This window comes from Mus musculus, chromosome 2, assembly GCF_000001635.26.
Source record: "Mus musculus strain C57BL/6J chromosome 2, GRCm38.p6 C57BL/6J".
NCBI lineage: Eukaryota > Metazoa > Chordata > Mammalia > Rodentia > Muridae > Mus > Mus musculus.
In genome coordinates, this window is record NC_000068.7 from 76783327 (window position 1) to 76802833 (window position 19507).

The following is a 19507-nucleotide window of genomic DNA, read 5'->3' on the forward strand; positions in this document are numbered from 1 at the left end:
ATTGTTTATATTAGAGAAAAGCAGCAAATTAAATTCTAACTACAAGACTGTTATATTTAATTTTCCCTAGTATATAACATTGGAAAGATGGAATGATTCTAAATTATTTGTAAGTTATTAACAAGACTTGGTAGACCCAAAATTTTTAGCACAGAAAACTCTGCATAATTTATATACATAAAGCAAAAATACATGGAAGTTTAGCAAATATGGTATCTTTAAAATTGCTAGTAGATATATGACCTTCATTCATTCATCCATTTATTTATTTATTTATTTATTTATTTATTTATATTTATTATATATGTTACACTGTAGCTGTCTTAAGACACTCCAGAAGAGGGCATCAGATTTTTGTTACAGATGGTTGTGAGCCACCATGTGGTTGCTGGGATTTGAACTCAGGACCTTTGGAAGAGCAGTTGGTGCTCTTAACCACTGCGCCATCTTACCAGCCCGATATATGGCCTTCTTTATTGCCCTCTAGCTAGTCTCTGATCTTGAGTCTGTTGGGTGTTGGAAGCCATAAGTCTCAGTAAATATTTGGCATATCTATAAGTAGAATATTTAGTAAACCCAGTGGGAGTCTTCTCTTACCTAGTGGATCAACTGCAAGAATTGGTCCTATTTCAACAGGAGGCCCACAGCCAAACTTGTTCTTGGCAATGACACGGAACTTGTATTCTTGTCCCTCTATAAGGCCTGTGATGTCACACTTGGATCTCTCAGTCTCGATGGGCTGTCTCCAAGTGTGCATCTTAGCATCCTTCCTTTCAATTATAAACCCTGTGATGTCACTTCCGCCATCATCTGCTGGATCGGACCAATTAAGCAGACACATCTTTCTGTTTGTTACAACCGGTTTGAGGTCAAGAACTGGGCCAGGGACATCTGGAAAACAAAACAGTAAACATAAAAAAACAAAACAAAATCAATGCAGCAAGATCACATCACATGGGGAAAAATCCTATAAAATCCACAAAGCATTCCTTACCGAACACTTCAACCCGGACTGCGGCAAATTTGGAACCACAGCTGTTTGTTGCCGTGATCACGTATCTGCCATGGTCTTTTCTCAATGCGTTCTTGATAATTAGTTCAGATTTGGTTCCGACATTCTCTATTATAACACGCTCTTTATCTAGCTCCCCTTCTTCGATGGTCCATACTTTTGTGGGCACAGGACGGCCAGTCACCTCCGCTGGGATTCTGAGAGTCTTCCCAGCCATGATTTGTATTCCACCCTTGACAGAAACATCTAGTTCCACAGTTGGAGGCTCTGTTGAAGGAGAACAACTGTCTGTGTTAGTGCAAGGAGGAAGAAAATATAGTCCCACATTGAGAAATACTCATTTTTCTCCCCCTAGAAAACTTGAAGTACCTTGTGGCTCAGCCACAGTAACAGGTTCTGTTTCTCCAGGTGGTCCTTCGCCTGCTGCATTGACAGCACTCACTCGAAGTTTGTAGTCGGCACCCTCTCGGATTTCTTTGACAGTGAACTGACGGACTTTGATCATCTTCTCTGTGCAGCGTGACCACTCATTTGTGCCAACCAGCTGCTTATCAACAAAGTAGCCCATAATTTCCCCACCACCATTGAAAGCTGGGGGTTCCCACTCCAGCTCAATGGTTGTAGAGCTTGTATCAGCAACTCTCGGGACAGGCGGCCCAGGTGGAGCTAGGATGAATGCAGAATTCACAGGTCAGATTCACCGATGCTTTCCAAATGTGGAGTAGACTACTCTCCCATACTGCCTTCTTAAGGAGTTACTTACAGATTGGATCGCGAGCTGTTTTAGGATCCGAAGGTGGGCTGAACTTTCCAGGTCCAGCAGCGTTTTCAGCACAAACTCGGAAGACATAGGTGAGTCCTTCCAGCAAGCCATCTACCTTGGTTTTCAAAGAACTGAGAAGGGTTTTGTTGACACGAGACCAGTGTGTACTATTGACCTCACGTTTTTCAAGCCAGTAACCCAAGATGGGGCTTCCATTATCTTTCGGTTCATTCCATTTTACTAGCATACTGTTGCTGGTGACATCTTCCACAATGGGTTTATCTGGTGCATCAGGTGGTTCTGATAAAATAAAAAAAAATAGGTTTTGAATTCTATAATATGACAGCTTTACAAAATCATGATAATATTTAGAATAAAATTAAAGAATATGGTGAAAAGGTCAATTTATGATGCTAAAGGAACCTTACCAAATGGATCTTTGGCTAAAAGTGGCTTTGAAACACATGGTGGCCCAGGTCCAAACCTATTTTCAGCTCTTACACGGAAGAGGTACTCTTTTCCTTCAATCAGTTTTGTTACTGAATATTTGCAGTTTCTGAGTGTTGATGTGATAACAATCCAGTCTGAGTCGGGCTTGGTCTTGTCTTTCTTTTCCAAGGTATAGTTAATGATTTCACTGCCACCATCGTCAAGCGGTGGTTCCCACTTACACAGGACAGAGTCCTTTCTAATATCCTCAAATACAAAGTTGATTGGTGGTCCTGGTGTATCTAATATGTCAAAAGAGAACAGTGATTACAATTTTGTATAGAACTGGTAGCTATGGGAAATGTAAATGTTAGGATGGTCTTTGATACAACTAGTTTTTCCAAATCGTTCTTTCTGTTATAATAGCTAACAAATAACAAAGTCAGTTGATCTTTTTTTCAATAGTGTCCACTTAGGTGGTAAAGTGTAACAGAAAATTATTTGCTGAAGCTGTTTCTCTTAATGGGTTCCCATACTCCTACTTTTATGCCTTGCCAAAACTCTGACATAGATTTTCTTTCTCCATTGGAAAGTATAGTTTTAACTACTTACCTAACACACTGACGGAGCAAGGAGCTTTTGCAACACCGTGATCATTCTCAACTTTGATCATGTACTGGCCATGGTCAGGCCGCAGAGAGTCACGGATGCGCAGCTGAGATTCTCCCTGTTTGCTATTGTTGATGCTCAGACGTTCTGTCAGAGGGAGGGAAAAGGGCTCCTCCTCTTCAGCCTCGCCCTTCTTCCTCCTAACTGGGGGTGCCGCTCGCTTCTTAATTTCCTCTGGAACAATGACATTTTCATCTTTTATCCATGTGATTGTTGGGTATGGTGAGCCAGAGATGGTTGCATCAAGTGCTATTTCATCACCCCGCTTTACTTCCAGGCTTGTTCTGAGGATGACTTTTGGGGCATCTGTAATAATTAAAAGCCAGAATTGTTTTTAATTCTTGACAAAACATGAGCCTCATTTATTTTACAAAGAGAATGAATGTAGCACACATACCCCCAATCAATAAAACATACCAATAGGGTCGACAGCTTTGGTTGGGGGAGTGGCCCGGGAAGGTTCACCAATACCAGCAGCGTTCTCCGCTCGCACACGGAATTGGTACTCTTTCCCCTCCTCGAGTCCTTTCGCTGTGTAGGTCAGGACAGGGACCAGATGTTCATTGCATCTCTTCCATCTATCCTCACCCTTAGTGATCTTTTCTATGATGTAACCCATTATCTTGCTTCCTCCATCATACAAGGGTGGCTTCCACGTGATAGTCATTGCCTTAGCTGTAGGATTATGAACCTCAACATCTACAGGTGGATCAGGTGGTTCTGATGAACAAAGAAAAATACCTGTTACTGTTGAAGAAACAATCTTCATAAATCAAATGCAGTAACTATGGTATTTTCCTTTCTGACCATTATATGTTCTAACTTACGCTTTGGATCTTGAGCAATGACAGGATTCTTGAGTTCAATGTATTCTCCTCCGCCAATCTTGTTGACTGCTTTTACTCGGAAGAAGTATTCACCATTTGGTATGAGATCTTTTACGGTCCAAGACAGTTTGTTCTCACCAGACATGACTGGGATATATGTCCTCCTCCCTGCTTCTCTCCGTTCCAGGACATAATGAAGAATCGGGCTTCCACCATCAAACTCTGGAGGTTCCCATGTTAACTTACAAGAACTTTTGGTTATGTCACTTGCTTTAATATCTTTGCATGGACCAGGTAGACCTGTTACACATAAAATTGATAATTACTATCATATGCTTGAAAATTATCACTTTAATAGTGAACTTTATTTAACTTGGCTATCTACATTTTGAACAAGGTAATCTTTTCTGTGCTACCATCCCTCTGAACAAAAGGGATTTAGCATTCTTGTCCCTCATCCATTAATCAGAAGACTCATCCCTCGACTCTTTGTGTTAAGCAAAATTGACCCATTAATTTCCAGTTACTACCAGGGATGGTAGTAAAGGACAGAAAAAAATTATTATTCCTGAAGGAGAAGACCATGGAAAACTGAATTTGCATAAGTCAGAAAGAAATATTCATCATTGAAACATTCTTTGAGCTTGCTAGATATTTTATTTAAATTAGTATTTTATATGTGAATAATTAAAACAAGTAAATTAGTCTAATCAGACTTTAATTATCAACTTAATCTCTTCAAGATTACTTTTCAAATGGAAATAAGTATCCTGAAGGAGTGCTCAGTTTACAAAAGCTATTTCTTTTTTTCTTCTTCTTCTTTTTCTTCTTCTTTTTTTTTTTTTTTTTTTTTTTTGGTTTTTTGAGACAGGGTTTCTCTGTTTAGCCCTGGCTATCCTGGAACTCACTCTGTAGACCAGGCTTGCCTCGAACTCAGAAATCTGCCTGCCTCTGCCTCCTGAGTGCTGGGATTAAAAGTATGTGCCACCACGCCTGGCACAAATGACATTTCTTGAAGCTGTTTGTAGACCACCACAGAGCTAGCTATTACAACTTCTGGAATATGTAATAGCTGAATATGCAATGGCTGATGTTTCATTACAGAACTGTTACCTATGACTTTGACATTGATTGAAGCCGTTGCTGAGCCGAGCTTATTCTCCAGGGTGATGGTGTACACTCCAGCATCTGCATGGACACTCTTGGGAACCTCGAGGTGTGCAGAGATGTGGTCGTTCTTCATTGTCAATCTGTCACTTGCTTTAACTTCTTTGCCATCTTTATGCCAGCTCACGGTTGGCACTGGGACAGCCCTGAAGGGCACAGGGATGTTTAACTTTTCTCCTTCGATAACAACAATGTCGTGAGTCTCTAGATCAATAGTTGGTTTGCCTACAAAACACCAAGGGATGGGGGGAAATATGTCAAATGCAATGATCAGGAAGAAAATGCATCTGATTAACTGTTAAAAGACACTGAATTCTTACAGTCTGGGTCTTTGGCGACCACGTTTTCGGAGATTTCAGATGGCTCACTGACACCGACAGCATTGACAGCTCTCACTCTCAGAACATATTCTTTGTCCGGAACAATACCCTCTTCAACCTTGAACTTCAGATCTTTTATTGGGCGAGAATTAACTCGCATCCATTTCTCTGTGCCTACTGGACACATTTCAACATGGTAGCCTATGATAGGACTTCCGCCATTTTTCTCTGGTGGTTTCCAAGCAATGGCAATGTGTTTTCTCCCAGCATCAGTCACATGTAGATCAAGCGGAGGTGAAGGAGGACCTGGGAAGACAGCAAGACATTTATACCACGGCCTCATCATCAGGTCTTTAGATAATATCTTTTGAGTAATCAGTATGACTTACTTGTTGGGTCTTCGATTGACAGAATTTCTGTGGGCTCACTTGGGTGACCAACTCCTGCTTCATTTTCTGCCCGAACTTGAAACTGGACTTCTGTTCCTTCAATGACATCAGTTACTCTGAAGTTACAGTCAGGGCCTGAGGTCTTCCCGGCTTTCACCCAACGGGTACCTAATTTTTCTTTCTTCTCAATGATGTATCTGTTGCAAGAACAAATCATTCCATTTAGCATTGAGAAAAACAGAAGTTGGTAATGTCCAGCCACATTTGACTGCTTTTGTTTGTTTTCTAAATAAAAACTCCTAAAGTCCTACCTCTGTATTGGTCTTCCGCCATCATTTTTAGGTGGCTCCCACTTTAGGTCAACATGTCGTTTTGTCACATCAACCACTGTCAGGGCATAGGGTGGTCCAGGGGTGGCTGAAAGCAAAATGCTCAATGATTAGAGAAAGCTGAGGGAAAGTTAAGAACATATTGCAAATGCTGTTGCAAAAACTGAGTGTAGTGCTTACTGAAGGTGTCTTTGGCCAGGACAGAATCTCCGATTTCTGTGTAGTCACTTTGTCCTATGGCATTTTCTGCAGCAACTCGGAACACATACAGAGACCCCTCTGTCAGTGGGGTGACCGTGCACTTGGTGTCCTTGACAGTGGTGTCCACTGTTTGCCAGCCTTTCCGTCTCACATCTCTCTTTTCCACAATGTAGTTGGTGATGGGTGACCCTCCATCTTTCTCTGGAACTGTCCATTTTAGGTCAGCTGTATTTTTTGTGATATTAATCACTTCGAGCCAGCGAGGTGGTGATGGAGGATCTGGAAAAAAATAAATAAAAACAAGAAAAAATTTCCAGTTTTAGTCTTCACCAAATGTTCTTCTCATAGTTACAACGAAACAATAAGGCAAAGACTGAAATAACAGTAGTGAGGTTTATGTTTCCCCTTAGAGTGTAGTTCTCAAATAGAACGTAAGAGGAACTTACATAGTTTCTCCCGGCAAAGCACAGGGTCGCTGGGTTCACTGGGCTCACTCTCTCCAGCCTTGTTCACGGCTCTCACTCGGAATGAGTATTCCTGGCCTTCCATTAGCCCTGTGAGCAAATGCTCAGTGGTCGGAACTCCCTCAGCCACCCTGACCCACTCGTCTGTTCCGGTCTTTAGCATCTCAATGACGTAAGACTCAATCTTTGCCCCTCCATCGTGTTCTGGCTTGGTCCAGTTCAATACTAAGGAGGTTTTGCCTATATCCTTTACAGTTGGTTTTCCAGGGGGCCATGGAGGATCTGCAAGCCAATGACATCATTATTTGCTTTGTCCAAACGGAGTTAATGTATGTCTCAAAGGAACCACAGAGAATCATAGAAATAATATACCTATGGGATCCTTTATTAAGATTGGTTCAGTTGATCTACTTGGTTTTCCTGGCCCTGCCAAATTTTCAGCAAGCACGCGGAATCTGTACTTTTTCTTATTGGTGAGACCTTTTACCCTGGATCAGAAACAAGATAACATCGTGGTAAGAAGTAGTAACCTATGTACTATGCATAGAAGAGGCTAATTTATTTAAACAGTGAGAATAAATTTGTAAATTTTACTATGAGTACTTTAACATAAGTTTAAAATAGTTTTTAATGGTCATATTCTTTATATTAGACAAAATATATCACTTTAATTATATCTACAATTGTCTGTTACTAGGTAATATTTTATAGATAACAGGTATGAGCCACTGGATGGGCTTCACGTCATTTAAGAATTATGTGACAACTGGCAATAAAAGTAAAAGTGATTTAAAAATTTCTTAATGTGTAATCACACATGATCAGAAGGATGTCAATAACCAGGATGTCAATAACCAAGTATGTTGCTGTTTCAGTACTCCATGGAGATGGGAACTCACCTGTATGTTGTGTCCTTCACTGGCATCTTATTGCATCGAACCCATTTATCAGTGTCAGGATCTAATCTTTCAACCCAGTATCCAGTGATGGGACTGCCACCATCATCATCTGGCTCACACCATGTGAGCGTCACCGCATCTTTAGTGATGTCGGAAGGTTCTAGGCGAGTTGGAGGTCCGGGTGGATCTACAGACAGGATAATGATATAAAAGTCATACAGCCTGTACCTAAATGCAAGGCTGACATAAAATCCTTTATGTTTTCTTTAGTTAGCAGATTGCGAATCTTACCAAACTGGTATTTGGCTATTATTGGAGCAGCTTGAACCGGCTCACCAACACCATACATATTTTCTGCAGCAACTCTGAAGATGTACTCTTTGTTGGGTGTTAATTTGGTTGCCTTGAAGTTTGTGTCCTTAACGGTTGATGAGAGCTTATGCCACACATCACTGTCTGTTGCTTTTCTCTCCACCACATAGTTTGTGATCTTAGACCCGCCATCGTCTCTTGGTGGGTTCCAGGTCAGAAGACACGACTCATTGGTTACATCTGTGATGTCAAAGGCAGCTGGTGGTCCAGGTTTATCTGTGGGTGACAGTACATGGAGAAACATGTTTTAACCTCGGTTTTGTTCCAGAAAGTAGCCACAGTGAATTGGATCCTTATAAAAGTGAGAGCCTCCTTTACCTAAGACATTCACTTCTACCACAGCAGTGGCCCGGCCACAGACGTTCACGGCTTCTATGATATATGTGCCTGTGTCACTTCTCTTACTGTCTGTGATTGTCACTGTGGATTTTTTAGGAACGTTTTCAATGGTGATTCTCTGGTCTGGCTTCAGAAGGGTGTCAGCCTTGGTCCAAGTTATTTTCGGTTCCGGTTTTCCAGTCACCGTGGCGGGAAGTTCGATCTTCGTTCCAGCTTTCACAGTGATCCCAGCCAGGAGCTTCACATCCAGGAAGATCTCAGGGGCCTCTGAGTTGGAAAAGATTAGTTACACTGTGAGCAAGTTCAAACAGACGAGGTCAGAGACCTAACGGCCAAGCAGCAAGGAATGATAAATACCCTGTGTGTCCACCGCCTGGATCTCTTCAGTGGGTTTGCTTGGCTTGCTAGCACCTTGCCTGTTCAAGGCCTTCACACGGTAGGCATACCATTTGCCTTCCTCAAGACCTGTCACTTCCATTCTGTCAGAAAAAAAACAAAAAACAAAAAACACAGGGGTTTGACTGTCATGTTGATAAATCGATTATACTTTTAGTGATACATATACGTGTAATATATGTCTAAATATATGTCATATATAATAAGTTTTCTAAAATTCACACCATCAACATAATACTGGGTTTTCAATTAAATGTCTGGGCTGTGGGGAGTGGTGGAAGTACTGAATGTGTCAGGATGTCAAGGATGGATAAAGTCCTGATGGATTGTGTTGTTGAAAGGAGTACAACCATGTCCTCAGAGCCATGGAAATGGCCAAGCCTTCTCTGGCCTAAGTGCTAGTGTTGACAGACAATTGACCTTCAGGTAAGACTGGTACATACAAACTATCAACCTCAGCTTCTTCCTCCTGGGTGTTACATCTCACTTACTAAGACTTTCCACTGAGACTTCTAACCCCTCCTCTTTTTGCTGTACAGAAAAACTTGCTGGGTTTGATGGCAGCATAGAAGGTACCTTCCTTACAGAGAGCACACCCCTCTAGACCATAGCTTTTCTATGCCTGTTGTGTCTTCTATTTCTTCATTCCTGGGTTGCCCCAGTCAGGTTTTCAGGACCAAGCTGTGCTTGGCTCTTTTCTGGCCTTTTTATTATCATAACTAATGAAAACCTTGAACAAGGCTCAGCTGAACTTTATAAAGGAAGACAGCTATACTAGGGGAATTGTTGGTGAAGAAATTAACATTTAACATTGCCCAGGTAAAACCCATTTTACTGGGTAGGAATCAGAATTATTCAATTAAAAAAAAATTAAAAAAAAACACCTACTTTGTATCTGGAACAGGTTCTCCACAGGCAACCCATTTATCAGAACCACGTGGACATTTTTCAACTATATATCCTTTGATACGAGAGCCACCATCATTTTTAGGAGGATCCCATGTTAGGAAGATGCTGTTGGCTGTCCTGTCTCTCCATTTAACATTCTCTGGTGGGTCAGGTACCGCTGTAATATTTAAAAGAGAGAGTGAATCTTAGACAGGCTGCTCTAAGTTACCCCCATGTTACCAACCCATGCCCTTTCCCCAGATTTCAACTCTGGGTCGAAAGCCAGGCCAGGCGTAAGCCCATAGGCTGTGCACTTACTTGCAGGGGCAGACATATTTACAGGTTCATCAGTATATGCAGGTTCTCCAGGGCCACACTTATTTCGGGCACAGACTTTGAATAGATACTCCTTTCCTTGAACAAGATCAGGAACTGTGAATTCTAGATCAGTAACAAAGTCCATAACCTGGGACAAAGAAACAGTTCACTGATTATTTTCCTTGAGTATTTTCTCAAGTAAATATTTTTGTTTACCATGTGTACAGATACAAACTATTTGTTTTCTAAGACTGAGATTTTATGTAGATCAGGCTGGCCTATAGTCCAGGTTGGCTCTAAATTTGCAGTCTTGCCTCAGCCTCTATAAGCATGTGCCATGACATCCTGCTTACTCTAAAGTTGTTTTGAATGAAAACTTAGTGTTATTTTCATATTAATTTTATATTAGGGAAAAACATCAAGGTGGGTTATAATAATTTCGAGACTATAATAATATTCTCAATATAATGAGAAACAGATTCATAGTTGCATGCCTTAAAAGGATGATAGTTTGTTTATTAGAAATTTAATTTTAAATGAGACTAATAATGGGCTGAAGGCGAACTCAGTAGTTTAGTTGCTGTCTAGCATGTACAAGCATCAAAGTTCTAGTTCTAGAATTGTAAAATGTATAGATACTATACATAGTACTATCTATCTGACAGTAGCTATGTTTTATAATGAGCATAAATGGAGAAAACGGTGGCACACCAATCACTAAGATAAATTCAGTGCAGTGAGTTAAAGCATGACCATGGGGGCAATGAATGCTTCCCTAGAAATGCTTATGGCGCAACACATGCACTTGGGGAACTCCTTAGATACTTAGTATGTAGGTAAGCTTTCTCTTATGTGTTCAATAAACCAAGTTGAGAAAAAAAGGGGACAAATATGCCAAATGCAGGTTGAATTATCCAAGGAAGCATTAGCATCAATATGCTAAAAAGGTTTTCGATACTTTTCCCATGAATCTTGCCCATCTGTATGGCCTCCCAGCCTCCTCCCGGGATTCTAAAGTGGCTGTGTTAATATGCAACACTCACTTTAGTCCATGTTTTCCGGCTCATGTCTCTCTTTTCAACAACATATCCAGTTAGTGGACTCCCTCCATCATCATCTGGTGGTTCCCAAGTCAAATGTACAGAATCCTTTGTTATATCACTAAATTTCAGTTCTTTGGGCGCACTTGGAGGAGCTAATTAAAAAATAAAAACAAAAAGGCAGTGGAAGTCAATATGATTTAAGCCGGTATGGGTTAATTCAACCAAATCATATTAGATAGCAAGAATGTAATTCCTTACCAATTACATTGACATTGATTTCTCCAGAAATTGACTTCACAGGATTTTCTAACGTGAGTGTGTAAATGCCTTTGTCTGTTCGTTCGCTTGGAGAAATGACAAGCTCGGCATAGGCTGATATGGTCTTCATTTTCACACGATCCCCCTCTTCAAGTACTTGATCTCCAAAAGTCCAGGTTGCTTTTGGTCTTGGATAGCCTGTGCTTGGGACCAGGATCTTGATGGGATTGGGAACTATGACTTCCAAACCATCTTTGAATGCACTTAAATCCATCGTTGGTTCAACTACCAAAAAGAAAAATCAGTGAATTTCTAGTACCATAGTTATGTCCCTGGTACACCAAAGGTCTGTGCTAACCCCAAATCTAAAAGGTAAAAGATCTACTTACCAAACGCATCATCAGCAGTGAGAGGACCGAGGATCTCAGATGGATCTGAAACACCAGCTGCATTTTCTGCAGACACTCTATATAAATATTTGTTCCCTTTTTGCAATCCAGTGACCTAGAATTACAAATTAGTATTTGTTAGCATCATATCCATTTAAATTCTAAACCCACAAACATATATATTATATATTAATATGTCATATTAATATGTTTATATATATATTTATTATAAATAATATAATGCAAACTATCTTACCTTGTAAGTCAGTTCAGGGACAGGTTTCATATTGCAGCGAATCCAATTGTCTTTTCCCTCTTCACGTCTTTCAATTATGTAGCCCAGTATGGGGCTGCCTCCATCTTTCAGAGGAGGCTCCCAGGTGAGCTGAACTGATGACTGTGTCTGTTCTGAGGCGTTTAGGTTCACAGGAGGACTTGGTCTCTCTAAAATGGCAGGAAGCAATACAATTGCACTGGATGGTAATTTATAAAGACATGTACTGATCATAATGACCTCATCAAGATAAGTTTATGAACTATGTGGGCACAGTCTTAGCTTTTACAGTTTTATTCTAAATTTTTTTGATTTTTATTAGATTAAAATTATTTGAAATAATAGATTTAATTCGTGGCTTACATGCAATGTTTATTTCCTTTCTGTTGTTGTTAAATGACCTTACCTATTGGATCAGCAACTTTGACAAAGGGTGTGGCTGCACTTGGTTTCCCAACTCCGATTCGGTTCTGGGCTCTGACACGGAAACTATACTCCTGTCCTTCAACCACATCAGTGACAGTTGCTGACAGGTCTTCAGCTCTTACGGTCATGGCAGTGTCCCATCTGATAGAAGTCTTGTCTCTCAGCTCAATCACATAGTTTGTGATTTCAGCACCTCCATCGTACTCTGGTGGCTCCCATGTTAGTGAGACACCAAATCTATTCACATCGGTGATGGTTACATTCAAAGGAGGGCCTGGAACATCTGAATGTCGCCACAGAAGAAACACACACGTGAATTTGGATTATGTTGTAGATAAACACAAAGCTAAGCTAGTTGGCAATCTACTTTAACACTTACCATATTTACTCCTTGCTTCTACAGGACTGTCAGTTTCTACGGGTTCTCCAGTGCCAACTCTGTTCCTTGCACTCACACGGAACAGGTACTCCACTCCTCCTTTCTGTAGTCCAGTGACAGTGAACTCACAGCTGTCCGCTCGGTCAGTGACCAGAACCCAGGTCTTTCTCTTGATATCACGCCTTTCAACAACATAGCCTATGATTTTGCTCCCACCATCCGTTAGTGGTTCCTCCCAGGCGAGGCTTACTTCACCATCAAATGTTTCTGTCACTTCTAAGTTACGAACTGGCCCGGGAACATCTGCAATTTGCACATCACAGAATTTTTAGTGGTGCTATGTCGTTAAGCTTGTGCTGGGCTAATCAGGTTTGAGCGATTCGGTGGCTTACCAATAACTTGTAAATTGATGAAGCCCTCTGCTTTCCCATGCTTGTTCTGAAGCACGATTTTATACCTCCCCTTGTCGTCCTTCTTGGCTTCTGAGATTCTGAAAGAAGTCTGCTCAGCCGTAGTGTCAACGGTTTTTGTAGATAGAGGTTCGTTCTCTTTAAACCATTCAGCTTCTGCTTTGGGGTAGGCATCATAGGGTACCACCATTGTCAGAGGCTGGCCAGCATCAACGACGAGATCTTGATCAGCTGTCTTGATTTTAGGTGCAGCTAGTGACAAAGAGAACACACAAACATGTTTGAGTTATATACTATAGTCATACTATGACATAGGTTTTTTTTTCTATACATTTGATAAACCACAGTATTATCATAACCACAGTAATTTCATAGCAGTGCATTCTGTTGGAGAGTTATAATAGCTTGTTGTTGTTGTTATTGTTTTACTCCTAACTATTCATGTTTGGAAACAGTGGTTTGGTGAAGATGGCATACCATCATTCACATCTGGTCTTAGTTAAAAATAATTGCAGAGGACCTAGAATATGGTGAAACAAGTTTTGCTTTTCTTGTTGAAATTATTTTATAAAATATGTTTTTGATAAAGTCCTGCATACTTAGTTCAGGATAAGTCAGACAGCTTTCTCTCATGTACAATGGGGCTTTGGGGGGAAACCTATGCAGGTTTCATATTTAAAAGAGCCACAGGAGTTGCCTATCAGTTGAGTGAGGAACTCTTCTAGGAAGTCATGAGCAGCTGCCCATGCCAGGAATAACAGTGGTTTGACATGTAAAGATGCTGCTCACCACTTCCACTTTGTAGGTAGACAAAGTAGAATAGCTAACACGTGAGCACAGGTTCGAGCCATATGCTTTCACAAGGAGTGTTTTGCCTTAATTGTAAAATCTCAAATCTACAGAGGTTTGTGATATGGGGAGGACACCAGGAAGCAGAAGAAAGCAATTTACCTGCTAATTCAAGTTTAGCCCTGGCTTCTTTATCTTTGGCAATGAATCTGTATTCGCCCTGGTCACGTGGCTTAATATCACAAATCTGTAGCCTGTGTATCTTTCCTTCACTCATCATCTGGTGCTTGTCACCCTGGACGACGATCATGTTATTTCTAAGCCATTGGACCTCCACTTTATCTTTGTTGAGCTCAGCCAAGAAGATAACGTCTGCACCAGGGGCTTCAAGAATGTCTTGAGGAGGCCTGATAATCTCAACTGGAATTTCTGGAGAGAAAATGTAAAAATAAAAACAGATATGTGTTTGTATTTTTTATTAGCATTGTAAAAAGATTGTCACTTCAGCTAGAATTATCCTTGAAGCCAATACTAACCTTCTACAAAAAGTCTAGCTCGGGACTTGCGGTCCTCTACACCACAAGCGTATTCACACTCATCCTCCAGCCTGCAGTCTTTTATGATGAGCCTGTGGATGCTCCCATCCTTCTCAAACTTGTATCTAAAGAAGAGATTGAATGATTAGTTAGCTTGTAGCATGAGTATTAGGCAAATGTCTGATGTCAAAGTACACACAGAACAACAGAGGGAGGGCAGACACGTTTTGCGTACTTTTTGCCTTCCTTGATTTCTCTTCCATTTCTGTACCATTTTACATTCGCTTTCTCTCTGGAGAGCTGGCAGGAGAAGACAGCGTCATCAAACTCTGTGACCGTCTGGTCTTCCAGGTGCTCCACGAATTCTGTTGGGGCTTCTATGATGAGCAGCTCTGCCACGGATTTATCTTGCCCAGCAGTGACGACGTATTCACCTTCATCTGGGAAGCCACAGTCCTTGATGATTAGAGAGTGTTTGTACTTATCAATTCGGTATGATATACGGTTGTCAAAAGCCACTTCTTCTCCATTTTTGGTCCACTTCAGTGTCACATTGAGACGATTCACCTTGCACCAGAATGTGACTGACTTCTTCTCCATTGTTTCAATATCTTTAAGAGGTTCAACAATCCTAAGATCTTCCTCTGTGGTGATCGAGAAAAACAAGGTTGAATTTAGTTGTCGGCATAATATAAATTGCTGGCGGGAAAATTCTCTAGTGTCATGTATGTCACATACCTTCCACTATTAGATTGGCTGCACTTTTAACATTTTCACCTCTGTGATTGGTCAAAGACACATTAAAGTTGGCTTGGTCATCTAACCGTGCATCTCTGATTCTGAGGGTGTAGACCAGGTCTTTTTGGAGAATGATGTATTTTGAACTATCAAATATGGCTTCTTCATTTCTGAACCATTTGGCTTTGGCACCTTCAGTATTGACTTCGCAGTTGAAGACAACCTCTTGTTGTTCCTTCACCTTGGTGTCCTTAAGAGGAACTATGATCCTGAGTTTTTCTGTAAACAATCAAAAGACTTTGTAGTATGATGAAGGATCAAAACTACAGATTTAAGCCTGCAGGGGAGCAAGGACAAACTTACCAATGACTGTCAGGTGAGCTGCGGCTCTGGCAGCCCCAACCATGACTACGTAAGTGCCCATGTCTTGTAATGTGGCATCCTTTACAACTAGGACTCTCTTTTTGCCATCAGCAATGATGTCATATTTATCTCCAGATTCAAGTGTCTGATCATCCCTCTTCCACTGAACTTCGAAGCTTTCCTTTGAGATAGTGCAGACAAACTCAGCCTTTTCTCCTTCAAGAATTTCAAGGTTTTGAGGCTTCGAGATGAACTCAGCAGCAAGTTCTGGAAAGAAAAAGTTGGAAGACAGTGAAAACATCGGCATTTGTATCTTAATACGACAAGAATGGATGAAAGGAAGAAAATGCCCTTCACTGAGATTTCATACCGTGTACTTTGACTTTGCTGTCCGTTCGAGAACTTGGGAGTCGACAGTTGTAGCTGCCTGCATCCTCAAGCTGCGCATTCTGAATGATCAAGATTCTCTTCCTTCCATCAGTAAGTATTTCAAATCTCCCTGTTTCGATGATCTCCTCATCCCCTTTGTACCAAATCACTTCTGCCCCAGGCTTGGAGACTTCACACACCAGTTTGATAGTGTCTCCTTCACTAACTTCAAGGTTGGCAAGATTTTTTGTGAAGACAGCTTCTTCTTCTGCAGAAAAGAACCGAGATGCAGTCAGTAAAACTGGAAGTTGGGTTTCCTGACTAGTATGCTTAGTAAAAGAAAGCCTTCACATTCACCTAGGACTGTCAGCATGCCGGAAGTTCTTGCTGTCCTCACTTCACAGGAATATTCTGCTTCATCATTCAGTAGACATTTGTTGATGACAAGAATTCGTACTGCTCCCTTAGAAATGATGTCATACTTTTTGCCCTTTTTAATTTCAGCACCATCTTTAAACCACTGAACCTATATTTTAAGACAAATAGATTTCTTAAAATCAGTTTTCATGTTGTTCCTTTACACAGTATCCATGACATGAACTAGTATCCCAAGGGTCCTTTTAAAATCAATCATAAGACATTATAGTATATTTAAAAGAGGGCTATAAATATTATATGTATGTATAAAGTATGTATAAAGGAAGATAGAAAAATATGAATAAAAATTTAAAAATCAAGAACAAAGTTGATCTACTGTGATATTCTTCCAATTATGGAAAAACAAATGATGAGGTTATGCAAGTTTTGTGTTTAAGGGGGCCTTAGATATCACACAAACCATCTCCACTGATGTAAACAGAAAGTCTGTTTGGCAATAATAGTTTGTGGCAACCAGAACTACTTAGCTGAGACATAGAATTACTACTATTTGACTTTTTTTTTAATCTAAGAAAACATCAATTCCATGTGACTCAAAATAACAAATATCTTTTTTTAAAAAGATTTATTTAATTATTTTATGTATATGAGTATACTATTGCTCTCTTCAGACACACCAGAAGAGGGCATCAGACCCCATTACAGATGGTTGTGAGCCACCATGTGGAGGCTGGGAATTGAACTCAGGGCCTCTGGAAGAGCAATCAGTGTTCTTAACCGCTGAGCCATCTCTCCAGCACAATAATAAATATCTTGAGTCCAAAATTTATGAGACAGTAATGAGTGGCACTAAAGAGAACAATTACATCTGTCTGTCTTTAATACTAGCATAAATTTAATCTAAAATGGAAGTCAGAAAGGCTTAGCTAGTTTCTTCTTTCCTTGCATTTTGGTCAATAGTAAACAAAGCAAACTGATAATCAGACTTACTAATATTAATTAACACTTATGTTGTTACAGACCTTCTCATTTTCTTTGGAAATTTCGCACTCGAACCGAGCAGTTTCTTTTTCTTTGACTTGGAGGTCTGTGAGTGGTCTTAAGAATTCCACATGAGGAGCTGTAAGAGAATAATGTTGGAATTCAAATGAGGCTTCTGCAAATTTATCCCAATATTTCTTTGGTATACAATAAGAAAAGATGATTTTCTTTGTCTTTCTCCAAGACAGAGTTTCCTCTCTGTAGCCCTGGCTGTCCTGGAACTCACTCTGTAGACCAGGCTGGTTTTGAACTCAGAGACCAAACTGCCTGTGCCTCCTGGGTGCTAGGATCAAAGTCATGTTCTGTTTGTGCTTGTCTTGATAAACTGCCACTGACTTTGAAAACCTTTGCAGCTTCCAATGGGAATAATGCTTTGCTCTTGTTCTCTTTCTAGTTCTCTTCGATTATATCTTACTCTGCTACCAACTTAGTTCTTTCAAATTGGGACCCATTTCAGTTCTTTTGAATGATTACAGAAGCAAATGCCTTCTTTGTTTTGGTACTATACCAGAGTTGAAGGATAATTCTTTGTCAAAGGGAACACTAGTAAGGAAAGACACATCATTGTAAACCCAATAGAATTCAAAGATAATAGTTTGAAGTATGTATAGCTACGAGGCACGAGTCTAATTGGAACCATGTATATCCAGCTTTTCATTTTTAACTCAGCTTTAAAGACTTCATATGCAAGTCAGGCATGTACTAGTGTGACAAACTCTGTTCTGTATAGGACACTGATTCAGCTTTTACATCTGTTGGTTCATGCATCTCCAAGAAATCTGTCTGGCGCTGTACAGGATGGAGAAGCCACATCCTCGCCCTTCCATCTTTCAGAGCTTTTTAAGAAGCCTTTCCAAGCCAACCCTTCTTGATCATGGAGGCTCTCAGACCAATGCTAGCTGGAAGGCTAGAAGATAAGCCACCACGGCTGAGCCTTCTCCAAGAGGAAGTAGACGACAAGGGGAAGAAATCCCAAGGGGCTACTCTACAGGATGATACAGTAGAGGCGCCCAAGCATGGAAGGAGTGACAGAGTACAAGAAGCCAGAAGCACAGTTAAAGCCACTAGGTTTTAGTTGTCAACAGATGAGAAGCAACAGAACCAAACAAACGCTGCACAAAAATGGACCACGAAAAAAATGTTTTCCTGGACAAAGAAAAAAGCAAAGCAAATTAGCTAGGTAGCAGTTGGCATACTGAGAGAGGGGCATCTCTCCACTAGGGAAAGAAGTGATAGTAAAAAACGACAGAGTTCTTCATTCAAAGAATCAGGACTCAAAGATCCTGGGCTTACTCAGCTTCTTGTCCACCCTTACTCTCAGTTCCATTATGTGATTGGTCGTTACTATAACCCAGTTGTTCTCAAGTATGTTCCTATCCAACTTTTCATTCTTATTTTTTTAGATATTTTCCGATCCTGAAACTTATCTTCCAAGTGGAATCAGGGTTCTGTACTTCTCCTTGTGACTCATTTTGTTTTCATCTCTAGCAGGATAGTCACACAGTGGGTGTAACCACATACAGACAAAGAGCGCAGCGGTGTAGTAAAAAGTGGTTGGTGTCTTTTCCAAGGCCAGACAGAGCACAAGGATGTTTGTAAAGAAACGTGTGAAGTATCAGGTTAGGTCAGCATCCATACTGTGAGTTGCCAAGAGGGGCATGCATTACATGTGTTGGTTGTTTTGGCTACAATGACTTGCAAATGCCAAGTCCTGTGGAGGAATACTTACGAACAACATTCAGGTTACAGGAGGTCTTAAAATCTTTAGCATCACAAGTGTACGTTTTGATATCCTCTGGGGTACAACCATGAATAATGAGCTTCCTGACCCTGCCATCAGCAACGATTTCATACTTCTTGCTTTTGAGGATTTCTGTCCCATTTTTGAACCATTTCACTTTGGCATTTTCTCTGGATACTTCACACTCCAGTACTGCAGTGGCCTCCTCTTCGACCGTCTGGTCCTCAAGAGGCTTAGTGAACTCAACCGGGGGTTCTGAAAGAATCATACTTATTAGCTGTTTCCCTTCTCCAAGAGTTCCAGAACTTTCTCTGATTCCCTCTGGCATCTCCGGGGCTGCTTCTGTCTCAGTTTGCTTGTTTGTAAAGCTATTTTTCACTTAGATGTTTTCCTTCCACAATGATGTTTGTCATTGATTTATATATACAGAGGAAAATAAACCACTGTTCTATGTTTTTTGTTTGTTTGTTTTTTCCCCTTTTCCTAGCTATCCTGGAAACCCACTATGTAGATCAGGCTGGTTTCAAACTTGTGGCAATCCTCTGCTGATTGCAGCTTACAAGAAAATTAATATGAAGCATAAAGGATATA

General features: G+C 40.6%; 1 protein-coding gene across 4 annotated transcripts in view; it reads right to left on the reverse strand.

The window, feature by feature from the left end:
* The window catches only part of Ttn (titin), a 278578-nt gene that overhangs the window by 79347 nt on the left and 179724 nt on the right, over positions 1 to 19507 (reverse strand). For all 4 annotated transcript variants that reach the window (XM_017317139.1, XM_011239438.1, NM_028004.2 and 1 more), the window contains 37 exons: positions 18905 to 19171; positions 17157 to 17254; positions 16114 to 16282; positions 15758 to 16024; positions 15388 to 15654; positions 15025 to 15303; positions 14522 to 14930; positions 14287 to 14411; positions 13913 to 14179; positions 12944 to 13213; positions 12552 to 12854; positions 12153 to 12455; positions 11729 to 11916; positions 11473 to 11587; positions 11084 to 11368; positions 10826 to 10977; positions 9783 to 9930; positions 9465 to 9642; positions 8538 to 8659; positions 8160 to 8447; positions 7761 to 8057; positions 7470 to 7656; positions 6943 to 7058; positions 6553 to 6852; positions 6086 to 6385; positions 5888 to 5993; positions 5577 to 5773; positions 5188 to 5493; positions 4814 to 5092; positions 3701 to 4000; positions 3291 to 3593; positions 2817 to 3179; positions 2204 to 2506; positions 1776 to 2075; positions 1382 to 1678; positions 995 to 1279; positions 598 to 891 (listed from right to left, as the gene is read on the reverse strand). In XM_017317139.1, the coding sequence (XP_017172628.1) occupies positions 598 to 891; positions 995 to 1279; positions 1382 to 1678; positions 1776 to 2075; positions 2204 to 2506; positions 2817 to 3179; positions 3291 to 3593; positions 3701 to 4000; positions 4814 to 5092; positions 5188 to 5493; positions 5577 to 5773; positions 5888 to 5993; positions 6086 to 6385; positions 6553 to 6852; positions 6943 to 7058; positions 7470 to 7656; positions 7761 to 8057; positions 8160 to 8447; positions 8538 to 8659; positions 9465 to 9642; positions 9783 to 9930; positions 10826 to 10977; positions 11084 to 11368; positions 11473 to 11587; positions 11729 to 11916; positions 12153 to 12455; positions 12552 to 12854; positions 12944 to 13213; positions 13913 to 14179; positions 14287 to 14411; positions 14522 to 14930; positions 15025 to 15303; positions 15388 to 15654; positions 15758 to 16024; positions 16114 to 16282; positions 17157 to 17254; positions 18905 to 19171 (9033 nt within the window). The remainder of the gene's footprint in view (positions 1 to 597; positions 892 to 994; positions 1280 to 1381; positions 1679 to 1775; positions 2076 to 2203; positions 2507 to 2816; positions 3180 to 3290; positions 3594 to 3700; positions 4001 to 4813; positions 5093 to 5187; positions 5494 to 5576; positions 5774 to 5887; positions 5994 to 6085; positions 6386 to 6552; positions 6853 to 6942; positions 7059 to 7469; positions 7657 to 7760; positions 8058 to 8159; positions 8448 to 8537; positions 8660 to 9464; positions 9643 to 9782; positions 9931 to 10825; positions 10978 to 11083; positions 11369 to 11472; positions 11588 to 11728; positions 11917 to 12152; positions 12456 to 12551; positions 12855 to 12943; positions 13214 to 13912; positions 14180 to 14286; positions 14412 to 14521; positions 14931 to 15024; positions 15304 to 15387; positions 15655 to 15757; positions 16025 to 16113; positions 16283 to 17156; positions 17255 to 18904; positions 19172 to 19507) is intronic.